At 42.1% G+C, this 13,105-nt stretch overlaps 1 protein-coding gene across 1 annotated transcript in view; it reads right to left on the bottom strand.

Moving 5' to 3' along the window:
• CTNNBL1 (catenin beta like 1) overlaps nucleotides 1-13,105 on the bottom strand; it is a 160,155-nt gene that overhangs the window by 93,339 nt on the left and 53,711 nt on the right. The window contains exons 5-7 of the mRNA XM_058562718.1: nucleotides 12,655-12,752; nucleotides 4,973-5,066; nucleotides 2,162-2,253 (exon numbers count right to left, since the gene is read on the bottom strand). Coding sequence (XP_058418701.1) covers nucleotides 2,162-2,253; nucleotides 4,973-5,066; nucleotides 12,655-12,752 — 284 coding nt within the window. The remainder of the gene's footprint in view (nucleotides 1-2,161; nucleotides 2,254-4,972; nucleotides 5,067-12,654; nucleotides 12,753-13,105) is intronic.

Below are 13,105 nucleotides of genomic sequence, written 5' to 3' on the forward strand. Positions count from 1 at the left end.
TTACTAGTAAAATAACCAAATAGCATTTTAATGTTTAGATATCCTAAAACCTTGAAAAACTGTTTTTAAAGACAGCAACATGGTTATTTATGCCCTGAGGATCACATAAATGCTGTACCTAAAAGGCAAGAGTCAATAGTTTGCTAGACTACCAAATGGACCTCTTTATTACTCTCATAAGGGTAATGGAATCTAAGTCCAACACCCAAAGATTTCCATTTCCCTTCCTGTTACCAATTCAAAAAAAGACTCCAGCAAGTTTCAACACCTTTCAAAAGGAGGAGGAGGCCTTACATTCTGGTTTAATGAAGGATCCTTCAATCAGTATCATCTCAAGTAACTGAGAAAAATTGGTCCTGACTTCAGAGACAAAAACTATTGGATTGTGTATTTTAAGGTTGGGGCCTCAACCTATGCCCATGCACCAACAAGCCACGTCCTTGCCATCATCTCCTTAACTCTGTGTTCTACTTTCCTCTCCTCCACTCCCCACTGCCAAAATTTCTCAAGGCTTTGGAGAATAAAAATTTGTTGAAAATTGAGGAAAGAACAAACTGAGGGAGATGTGAAGAAAATTACACAGAGAAGTTCTAAAACGAAAGGACATCAAGACTCATGAGAATGTCACAAGGAAGTTGCCAAAATGGCAATGCATGAATTAACTAGACAACGTTTTTGTGAAAGAAAAGGCAAGGGCATGTGTGTGTGAAGAGAGTTGCAGGCTACTGAACTATGCATTAAGTTTATACTCTGCTAGGCAAATGTGCCCATACCCACTGATGGTAATATTTAGGCTAGCTGAATATCCCCAAGTCATGTTATATAAGTCTATGTTAGAGATTTAATGGGAACAAATGGTTAAATAAGTAGGATTGAGGAAGACCTAGATTGTCAGAGAGAGAGGGAATCACGGGGCATACGATATCTTAGGCAGAACCTTCTTCCTTACCCCTGCCAAGACAGTGGGGGATAAATCTGACGCACCTCAGACTTTCTGGATCTCTGTGACACTCTGAACCAGAGCAAGGCCATAACTACTCAGAGAATCATTCTAGCTATGAACAAGTGCCTCCTCACTGAAAAGTTGGGAATCCTTGCCTGCCCAAGGGCCATTTCAGTTGCACGTAAGCAGTTTCAAACTGCTCCCATCACATCTTTGCTTAAAACTACGCTGAGAGAAACTCTTGCCTCTCCTTTTCCTCATTTACTCTATGGGACAGCACTAATTGTTAAAAAGATGGTCAAAAGGACTATGCTAAGAAGAAAGAGAATGAATAATCCAACAGAAATACGAACACAGGATATAAATAGAAAGCCAAAAGAGATGTATACAAATGGCTAATAAACTGGAAGCCAATACACTTTACATGATTTTAAAATTCCAAATTAAAGTATCAGTGTTCACTTATCAGATTAACAAAACTTGAAGTGTGATAATACCCAGTGTTGCTAGGGGAAACAGACCCTCTCAAATAAGTGAAGCAGCCTTTACAGAGGACAATTTCACAAAACCTACAAAAATGTGCATACCCTTTGACCTATCAATTCTACTTCTAGGAATTTATCCTACAGATAAACTGACACAAGTGTGCAAGAAAAAAAAAGTGTGTGTGTAAACGAGGATATTCACTGCAGCACTGTTTTAACAGTGAAACACTTATAAACAGGGGAATGGTTAAATTAATTTTGGTACATCTGTAAAATGGAATACTAGGTAGCCATTGATTCACTGAAAAGAAACAACTTACAAAATAAAATACTGTCTAATTCTATTTGTGAAACACATACATACACCCACACTCCTATATACGCACAGAAAATTTCTAGAAGGATAGATGAAATATTGTTAACAGTGGCTACCTCTGGGAAGGGGAACTAGAAGGAATCAGCAGAGGGGAACTTTTACTTTCAGTTTTCTACCTTCTGTACCACATGAATTTGTATTCACATGTTTGTATTATTTTCAGAGGTATTAAAGGCTATTTTTAAAACCTCTTCTTTTAAAACAAAAGGGGAAAAGCAAGAAAGAGACAAGAGGTACCAAAAGATTCCCAAACTAGATCACACAGCCCGGAGATCACAATGTGTGTCAATGACCCAGCATGAGCCATGCCTAGAGCAAAGAGAAGTTTGAGCTGCAGTCCCACAAAGCCAAACTTACCTTCAGCCTCTTCAGCAGCCACTGCAGAAGACCCTGCTGGGCAGCCTCTGTGCACATTTCGGGCCGGAACTCAGCCATGTTTTCCACGATAGCTGAAGGGAGACAGCCACCAGTCATTTGGGAGGGCAACTCTGTTTCCATCTACAACAAGCTTGCTTCCTATGACAGGCATTTTATTCCTCTTCCCACTTCCCTGTATTCCTCCCAGCCAGATGCTGTGTTGTCATTTTTAGATTAACTAGGGAGATGCTATGGGTCTTTTTCTTCAAGTCATGTTACAAGTAAAACTCATAACCGAAAATGACAGAATTTACAGAAGGAATAAGTGATAGATTTTCTGTGCTAATAGGGAACAACACTAGAGCAGAACACACAGAAGGGTGGATATCTGCCTAAGAAGGCCCTCTCTGTAGTCCTCATTGTACTAGAGTCCCAGAGACCCATGACTAAAGAGAGAGGGGGCTAAGACAGAAGCCTTAGGAAAAGATCAGGGGATAGTGAATTCAGTCTCTTCCTTTCCTGATTCCTCCATTTTCAGCTCTCTTTCTCTGGATATTGCAAGGGAAGCAAGCATAATCTTCTTAATTAAACAAAATAATGTGCAGAGAGGGGGAAGGCCATGCTGGAGACATAACTGTCAGGTACTCGGAAGCAAATATAATTGGTCCTGCTATCTCGTACAACAGACAAATTGCTGCTTAATGGAAAAATTAAACATTAGGAGGCAAAGAAAAGTTATTGCATGACTATGATACTTAAAAAGGAGACTTTTTAAAAAAAAAATCACCTATAGTCCCACTGTAATACATCCAATGCTTTCATTTCCTTCAGGGCCCCTTCCGCTCCATATCCCAGGATATGTTACTATTATAAGGCAGATAGAGTTCCGTGTTCTCTAAGCACAATGCTCAGAACGTGTCAGACCTGAGTTTTGAAAGAGAAAGGGCTGAAGAAATCATCACACCTCCTATCTTCTTCCTCACTTCTGTGCCCATGTCAGCCTCGCCAATAGCAAGTTAAAGAATGACAGGGGCCCCCTCAGGGCAGGACACTACAAAGCCACGGGAGCACAGTAGCAATAAAACCCCTGAGAGATGAAGATCATAACAACACCTTAAATTACTTTCTCACATTTTCTAAGAAAATAAACTCATTCATTTTAATCTTCTATGTCTGTATCTTATTCTTCTGCTTACACTTTAGATGGCTTCTTGTTGCCTATTAGAATAAAATCCAAACGCCTGCCACGGTTTACAAGGTCTTCCAGAATCTGGACAGACTCACTTCTCTGGTCCCATCTCCCACCACTCCTACTTCCCACTGCTACAGGACATGTCTATTCTTTCCCCAAAGCCCGTGCCCATTCATGGCTTTGCAAATGATAATCCCCTACCCAAGAGTCCTTCTCACATTTCTCTGTCAAAATGCACCTGTCTTCATATTCAGCCCCAATCGGCTACTGCTCCCATCCAGCACCTTGGAGACCCTTCCTCTTCATTTCCACAGTGCTTGCCACTGACTCCTTTTACACCATTTGTCACCCTGCATTATCTTTCCTTTCTGTTCAAGACTTTCCCATCAGGCTGCCTCTTAAGGAGTAGAATCATGCCTAATTCATCTTTAACCTGCCCCCAGTGCCTAGCACAGTGCCTGACAAATATCAGGCACTCAACAGGGGACAGAGGGATGAATCTCCTGAGCTGCTGGTACATGACCAAGTTGAAACTTATAGACAGATCTCTATAGATTACCCGGCTGGTGCTTTTTCCATTACATGAGGCCCTTTTTATTAACAGTCAGTTAAGACTTTTGATAAGCTTTTTCTTCAGCAAAATTCAGCGTTAGGCTAAGAGATGGCAATGCCAAATTCTGGCCCTAGACTAGAGCCAAGCCCCAAACTACAGATTGTTGTAGTCTCTCTTCTCTTACTCCCTAGGTGCTATGTCTCCCTCCTTCTTTATGATAATCCTCACAGAACAGAGTATAAAACTATAAGAGAAATCTGTGGTAGACACAAAGGAGCTGAGAGAAAATCTCATCTCATCAAAATTTCTGCTTCTGCTGGGCCTTGTTCATTTCTCAAGCTCTGCTTACAGATATGTCACCTTTGGTTTTATAAAACAGCCACCAGTGATAAAGAGGACTACCCAAAAGTACAATTTTAAATAGGCTATTGGTTCAGCAACTTTGCAGAGGGAAAGACTGAGGAGATTCGAGGAGGAGGAGGAGGAGGGGAAATACTGCAGAAGAATCCGCTTAAATGAACAGATGACGAAGGAGCAGCCAAGTTAACAGCAATATTTCCACTTGCAGTTTACACGGCAAACTATACGTAAGAAGAGAAAGAAACACTAACGGTTTGTCAAATAAAATGTCCAATAAGGGCACACAGTTGTTCAAAGGTTGTAGTTCCACTGAAGGGAAGTGGGAAGAAAAACCAATATATGGAGATTAAAAAATTGTAAAATATACTTTCCAAAGCAAAAGAAAGACAAAAGGAAAAGAATTCACCCTGCACAGACTTCATCCTAACTTGTGGAGGCAAAGGTATGCTAAAAGGAGCTAGCAGTTTTTGTCCAGGAAGGTTACCTACTTAGTGGATTTCTGCTTTTATTACCTGCAAGCCAAACCAAACCTGCAGTTATATGTAATTTACACAACGGTCTTCATTTCCGAAAAGGCAGTTTGGGAGCAGAAGGAAAGAAAAACACTACGGCTATTGACTCTATTATGCAGGAGGAAGGGAAACAAGCACCAAGCCCCAAGACAAACACAAAGAATCTGCGGGCATGCTGCTGCCCCTGCCCTCACCCAGAGTGTTGTGGACGCCGTCCGCCTCTTCTTTCACAGACTCATCCAGGCGCTCCAGGTTCTGTACCAGCAGCGCTACCACCTGCCCGTCCACCTTCAGCAACACAGAAACAAAAGGAGAGAGGGACACACGTCACAAAACAGTCCCCAGAACGTTCCCATTTCCATACTCACTTCTCTACTGAATAAACCAAGTAAATACTCAGCCCCCTATGGTTTACAGTGTGCTCTCCCATCCCATTATCTCTTTTGAGCCTTGAAGTGACCCCGAGGCAAGAAAAGGGCAGGCCTCATAACTTAAGATGGAAGCTTAAGGAGACAAAGTAGAACTCAAGGTTACAGAGTTAGTGATGACAAGGCTAGCACTTGAACCTAGGCCTTCTAAAAGCAAGTCCAATGCTCTTTCTATTGTTCTATGGCATTTAAACACCTTACAAAAGTGCCATCTTAAGTCAGGTCAATAGTTCATTTGAGTCAAAAGCACATTTCTAGACCACAGCACCAGGAGATGTTTAGCTGGGAAGTTTACTAGCCATACTTTACACTGACCTCAAAATTTAGGGTTAAACTCAAAACATTCCTAACATTCCATGCTAAGCTTTTATGAAACTACTACTTCTGATGAATTTCTAATTCCTTCTTGAAAAGAATATTAACATAACAAAATGCCTTACATTTGTATTACACTTAATGCATAAAAAAAAATTATATTTCTCTCATTTAATTTGATTCATACAACACTACAGGAAATAGGCTACTTTCAGGAGCCACATCATACAGCTGATATTCAAGAGATTAATGACTTAGCCAAGACCATGCAGCTACTGAGTAGTGGCAAGAAAAGCAAAAACCAAGCTTCCTTCATAGGTGAAAGAAAGCAATACTACTTCACGCTACCTTCTGGCACAACTGGTGCTCTTACGAAGAACCCTAGGGCACACCAAGGAAGATAACTAAGGAAACACCCCATAGTCTAGAAGTGATTATCTATCTGGTAATAAATTCCTAAGTAGCAGCCAATATGTCAACGTGTATTGCAAGATAAGATCTGCTGCGTACCTGTGGTGTATCTGCTCTCATTGCCTCAGTTTCCTCACTTAGGAAACGGAAATAAGTTGTAAAGATTAGATGAAAATCTGTGGCATGCCTCACCCTTGGTCTGGTTCAAAAATTAAGTAGCGAGTTAGAATCTAGCCCTTCATCCCTTCTCATACCTGATTATCCACTGCTCATATCTCCCATGGGCTAAGAAAAACAAGTTCTTAGAAGGCAGACACTGCAACCTCATTCATCTAGGCATACACTTCAAAGTCTAGAGCAATGCTCTACATAGCACTTAGTAAATTTTGCTAAATTTAAATAAACTGACGAAACACTTACTTTGTGTATTATAATCAGATCTTTATATATATTGCTCCATTTACTCTCATGTAATCCTCACAGCTTTTAATCCTCACAGGAGAATACAAAGGTCCAGAGAAGTTAATTACCCTGGCCAAAGTCACAAAGCTTGTGGCTGAAGTGACCAACTTCAGGACTCTATGTTTTCCCATCATACCTTCTCACTTCAGTGAGGCAGAAAGAAAGCAGAGAGAAGGAAATGATCTCATTCAACTGACACTTCCTGAACACTGTGTACAAGGCACTCTACAGACACGATTCAAACTGAGCCTGAGGATGGAACAATGGCAACAGGGACAGATCTTGAAATAACGCCTCTACTCTTTCTCGGTGACACTTAAGGGAAGCATCTGGACGGGGGGAAAGCTGAAATTATTGACTAATTTAGGATACCTGAATCACAAATGAAGTAGATTTTTCTAGGCTCTCCTTTATGCCCTGGTGTGAGGAACAATGAAAGACATTAGTTGCATATTTGAGGGGATACTGATGCCAGAATTGAGAGCACCCATAAATACAAGAAAGAGCTATTTTCCCCTCTTATACCAAGGAGATATACAATCTTGCTTTCAAATCTCATGGCTAGCAAAAGCTTCACCAAAGAAATCCACTGCAATGTTTTCCTTAATTAATTGGACAATTTGGGTATGTGAGAGAAAACAGAAAAACATCTGGGGGAAAATATGAACCATGTCACAGTTTGTTTTTCCTTAAATCACCCTGATTGACTTATAATCTCCCTGAATCCTAAAGCAGCAGACACTGCAACTCCACTGGGTATCACACTGCTTGTCAGTTCTGCAAACTGCTTCACTGGTTTCAATTGCTTATCGCTGTTTTATCTGCATTATTTTTCTCCCGTTCCTTGATTCTTAGTTATGTTTCCCATCTCTGCTGTCTAGAAAGTGGTGGGGACAATGGCAGTAAGCAACACGTTCAAATCCCAGAATTGAATGGTTATGGATAATGGGTGTCTGGCTGGAGGAAAATCTTTTTTCTTGCTACGGAAATCTAACTTCTAACAGACAGTCTTTTTAAGCTTGCAAAGCTTTTTAAAACTTGCAAAGTGTGAAACTTTATATTTAGCTGGGTTAAATGCAATTTTATCTGATTGCAAGAGGGTCAAAGCAGTCAAAATACCTTTAGCTCAGAAAACCCTTGGAAAAATACTTATATTATGCATAGCTCTGGACGTTGCCTAGTATGAAGCACAAATGAGCATTCTGCCTTATTCCCTCTAACCTTTTGGGTCTCCCAACTTCATGCCTATCTTTTGGACCTAAGACTAAGTCTGAAACTAAAAACAAATCCTGCTTAGGGATTGAAGTATCAGCCAGAGCAACCCTGGCCTTGGAAATCATGACTGTCTTAAGTCTGACGTTTTCTGATAAGTCATTGGTTATTTCTGCTTGTTAGCAGGTCTCCCAAACAATATTCCAGTAGGTCCTACTGATACAAAGTTCAAGGGCATGATCAGTCATACGTTTCTACCTGACCAGAAAGGGTGGATACAAGAGAAGAGGAGGAAATAAAAAAGGGACATATGAAGGGATCTGAAGGATTCTTCTATTTTGTACAATCTGCCAAAATGTTAGGTCAGACTATGTTACTACTCCCTTGCTTACTATCCTCCAATTTCTCCCCCTCACACTGGCATTCCACCTAAACCTACTACCAAGGCCCACAAAGCCCAGGGTGGTCTGGACCTGACGGCACTCTCTCCTCTCCCTTCACCCCAGTTGCGCCCTTCTGTTCCTCGAATATGTCAAGCTCATTTCTGCCTTGGGTTCTTTGCACTGGTCCCATCTTGCCCTTGGTCATTCTGAATGGCTGGTTTCTTCTTGCCATCCAGAATGCAGGCCTTTCCCGACTATCTAAGCTAAGGTGATTTCCAGTCACCCTACATCACATCACTCTATTTTAATTCTCTATGTAACAGAGAATCACTCTGTTTTCTTGTTTACTTATTTACTGTTTCTCCCTACACTAGAATATGAGCTCCACAAAAGCAGACTTTGTCAGTGTTGCTCACTGCCATATACCCAGTTCCTAGACTCCAGAATATACTAAGCACTCAATAAACATTTAGTGAACGAAAGAACAAATGAATTTTGCTTGGGAACAAATACAGATGATAGTAAAGATGTTAATAGAAATGGGAAGGGATAAAAGTGATAGGATTCAGAAATTTACATAATAAGTACCCTTAGAGCGACCAAAACCTGCCAATCTCAGCCTCATCTGAGCAGCGGAAATGCATCACCCACCAGCCCAAGCCAAACCAATACGGGGCTTCAAAGTTTAACATTAAGTAGGGTTAACTGAGGGCAAGAATGGGTATGGAGGGCAGTCCCCTGGTTTTCCACATCAAAGCCACTTTTGTGAAACTATTTATAGCAAATGGTGGCTCCTAGCTACTCCAGTCAGCTTCACGGCCCAGCCACATTTCTATCTCTGGATCTGACACCTCCACACACCCTTATGTTAAAGCCTCCTTACAAAGGCCACTGCCACCTACAGCGCTGCACTCCTCCCAATTCTGCCCCATCAGAAGTGATCGCTCCCTCCTTCTCATTTCCAGAGAAGCCTGCATCTCTCACAATCGTTCTTCTCCTTCTTTTTTTTTTTGTGAGGAAGATCAGCCCTGAGCTAACATTGGATGCCAATCCTCCTCTTTTTTTTTTTTTTTTTTTTGCTGAGGAAGATCGGCTCTGGGCTAACAACTGTGCCCATCTTCCTCTACTTTACATGGGATGCTGCCACAGCATGGCTTGACAAGCGGTGTGTTGGTGTGCACCTGGGATCCGAACCGGGGAACCCCAGGCCGCCGAAGCGGGGCGCGTGCACTTAACCGCTGCACCACCGGGCCAGCCCTGTCACAATCATTCTTAATATTCTGCCTTGCATTATCATCATTACTTATTGCATCTTTTTTTTTTTTTTTAACTAAACCTCTATCCTCCTATGTCTTATTTAGGCCCATAACCTTCAAATGTTTTGGGTTTTTTTTCGAGTATTTGTTCAGAAATTTTTTTGAACATTTGTTGAAATGAAAAAAAAATGTTTGTTGAACTCAAAAAATATTTACAAACATTTCACTGTGTGGCAGATGATACTTATCATTTTAACCTGAAATTTACTAAGTACTTAATATGTGCCAGGCATAAAACCTTTATGAAGATAATGGCCAACATTTTTTGGGTGTTTATTCTGTGCCAGACACTGTTCTAAAGACTTATTAAATATCTCATTTATTCCTCACCTCAGCCCTATGCAATAGGCACTACTGTTATCCCCATTTTACAGAAGAAGAAACTGAGTACAGGGAGGTTAGGTAACTTTGCCAAGGACACATAGCAAGTAAGTGACAGAGCCACCACTTTGGCCACTCCTCTGACAGGGATTGCATCTCAGGAAAGACAAACTTATAAACAGATGTCTATAAGCCAACGTGACAAGGGCCAGGAGACACAAAGTGCTAGAGGAACACAAATTCTGCTGAGGTGATGAGTCTGAAAAAACTCAGAAGAGATAAGTTAGGCTTTAAAGGATGAGTGGGAGTATTCCAGGTAACCTGGGAGAAGCACGGCTTGCCAAGCTGATGGCAGATGTGAGCAAAGGCATGGGACTGCCAAGCACATGGCAAGTTTTGGGACCAGAAAGTAGAAAAATGGCTGTAATCTAATCCCGACTCTCAAGGAGTCCAGAGTCGTCTTTAGAGAGATCTGCCAGAGAACTGCTGTCAGGGCAATACACACTTTGCCTTGTGTTCACTACTCTTCAGAAGAGTCTATTTCCCAGGCTACCAAATCAACTTGTGACAAAGCACAAATATTCACCTTTTGCATAAGTCATAGCAGTGGATGTGAACCATATTTTAAACCCCAAAGTTCCCTGAGGATGCCAGGACAGTGCTCTCTCCCCACAAATGTGCTTTTCTATTGTTTAGGACTTCCAACTGGGAAAAAGACCAAGGCAATAACTGCAAACTGCGCACCACAATAAATTCTGCAACATGCCCTCTAGCCTCTGCTCATGCAATTCCAGGCCTCTGATATTGGCCCCAAATTAAAACTACGAAGACAACTCAACCCTTGTAATATGAGAATACTTATCAAACTTCTTCCTGAATGAAGCACAAGGGTAGAAAAAAATAAATGGAAGACCACCCACTGGTTCTGCTCTCCGATGTTTACTGATGGCTTCTGACTGGCTGCAGACAAGCAAATAATATATGGGAGCCTAGGAATGTTGACTGTTTGTGATTCACACCAGCCCCACCATTATAAAGCTATAAGAGTCAAAATCTTGAGATAATATAATAAAAAAAAAAACTAAACAAACAAAAAACCCTGTATAGAAGCTACCTAATGGCTCCTCAGACTGAAGATGAATTGTTTCTCTCCAAACAAACAATAAAATCTGCAACATCCAGCTTCTGTTGGTGGGCTTGGCAACAGAGAAAACACAAAGCAGGCTTCTGTGTACACTGCTGTTTCTGGGTACGTTTTACAGGCAGCAGCCAGGCTAGCTGTTCCTCTCTCATCTCCTCTATTCACACAGGCACAAGATAGTAATTAAAATCAGCCCAGGGACCAGGCAGGAAGGCTCATTCAGGGCCACTGTAATTAACCTCTGGAAGGTAAGACTGCACAAATGACACTGTGGGGACACAATGAAGGAGCAAGTGCCACAGCCTTTCTTCAGATGCTCCGCAAAACAAAAGGATATCCCAACATCATCCTTTTCTTTCTGCACAGTGGTTCAAAGGAAAAATAAAGGTCCTGAATTCTACAAAAATGATGGTTCGCTCTAGGAAGGAGCTCAAAAGAAAAATGGCAATAGAAATTTTCATCATTTCGGTCACAAACCGCCCTGCTGGACTCCAGCCTCGCTCTCTGTAAGAGACAGTTCTTCATACCCAGTGGGTTCACAACCCCTTCACTCATACTGAATGCCAGCAGCAAGCATGGCACATGGGAAATTTCTAGTGTCAAGAACCTTGAGAGAGAGAAAGGGTGATGGGGGGTGGGCAGAATAGCAATGGGGTCTCAGAATCATTTGGGGGCCCAGTTCCAGCCATTAGGATTCAGCAGGTCTTGGATGGGCCCAGAAAGTAGCCTAGGGAGCACCCCAGGCACTTCTAATACAAGTGGCTGCAGCGACCTTTTTAAACTGTGCAAACTGCCTCAAAATCAGTACTTACTAACGTTCCTACCACAGAGAAAAGACCAGACAACAGACAGGAAGAAAAATCAACAGAGCCTTGAGGAAGGAGATAGCTTGGTGGGTGCCAGAGATCCACAAGAGGTGTCAGGGTAAGAGGCTGGACTAGACTCACACCTGCCACTGGCCAGCTGTGGTGCCTTTTCAGTCTAGAGCCATCTCTGATCACCCACGAGAGAAGGAACTTGGTTGGTGGGACAGGCCTGCGGCAGGAATCAGAACTTGCAGGCTCTCCTCTCAGCTGGTACAGGGCCTGGCTGATAACTCAGTGGAAGGCTTTATTTCTGCATCTGGATTTCCTTACGTGTAAAGCAAGGCGATGACACTAGATTGGGTGCCCTCAGGTGTACACTCCTTTTGATTGGCTGCTGCCTAGCTGAGGAAGATGCTGAGTCCTTGCCTAGGCTCCACAAAAGGGAATGCAGAAATCAACTGGCCCAGTCTTCTACAGGCAGGAGCTGCAATTCTGGTCTGGATGAGTTAGAAGATTTGTTCTCGTTTTTAACATTCTCCGATTCCCTATCCATAAAATAAGTAATAATGAAACCTGTCCTCACTAGCGCTTGAGACTATAAAGCCCAGAGGAGAAAAAAAACCTCTGTGCAAACTCACTGTAAAAAGGTCAATAACAACACAGTTGGGGGCGGGAGACAGGACCACGGAGGCAGAGAGAACACAGGTTCAAATCCCAGCTGCTGACCACAGGCAAGTTGTTTTGCCTCTCTAAGCCTCGGCTTCCTAGCTGTAAATGGAAATAACAGCAATAACACCCATCTGAGAGGATATGGTGAAGATTGCATGAAGTGAAAAGAATGAGAAAAGCCTGTCTACAGCAGATACTTACTCAAATGCTGGGCCTCTACAGTCCCTTCCCTAACATAGCCCCAAAGAACAGAGTACCCCACAAGTTGCATTTCTACTTTCTTACTCTCCTCATTCACTCCAGCCTCTCCACAGAGCTCTGATACCCACCCGACGCCACTCACAGAGACAATGGTGGTGACCATGTCAACACCACACACATCTGCAAAACTCCAGAGGGATGTGCAACTTACCAGAGCATCGATGAGTACTTCTGCTCCCTCTTCACTCTCATGCAGGGTGTCTATATCTGTTAATTCCTGAAGCAAATCAACCACAGCTATGGACACATGTGGAAAACGTTAAGGGTATCACGTACATACCGAACCCTTACCAACATTTTACTAAAATCTTTGGTTTCCTTCCATTTCCTTGTCATGAGCTTCATCACCATTTACCTTTAACACACTGTGCTTTCATGAACATCTCTTCAACAAGGTTCTACTCACAGTGGGTGTTCAATAAATGTTGTTAACGGACTCAGTCTCCGTCCTTATGCTGCCTTCCTGGCAACTTATTCCATAGGTTCACTGCATTTTCATAAGTTTTGAAATTTCAAATAGATTTCAAATAGGTCGCTTTTCCAGTGAGAAATAGGCCAACACCCATTAACTTATCTCATAATTTAAATTCTTAGAACTTGGT

This window comes from Diceros bicornis, chromosome 19 (assembly GCF_020826845.1).
Source record: "Diceros bicornis minor isolate mBicDic1 chromosome 19, mDicBic1.mat.cur, whole genome shotgun sequence".
Lineage (NCBI taxonomy): Eukaryota > Metazoa > Chordata > Mammalia > Perissodactyla > Rhinocerotidae > Diceros > Diceros bicornis.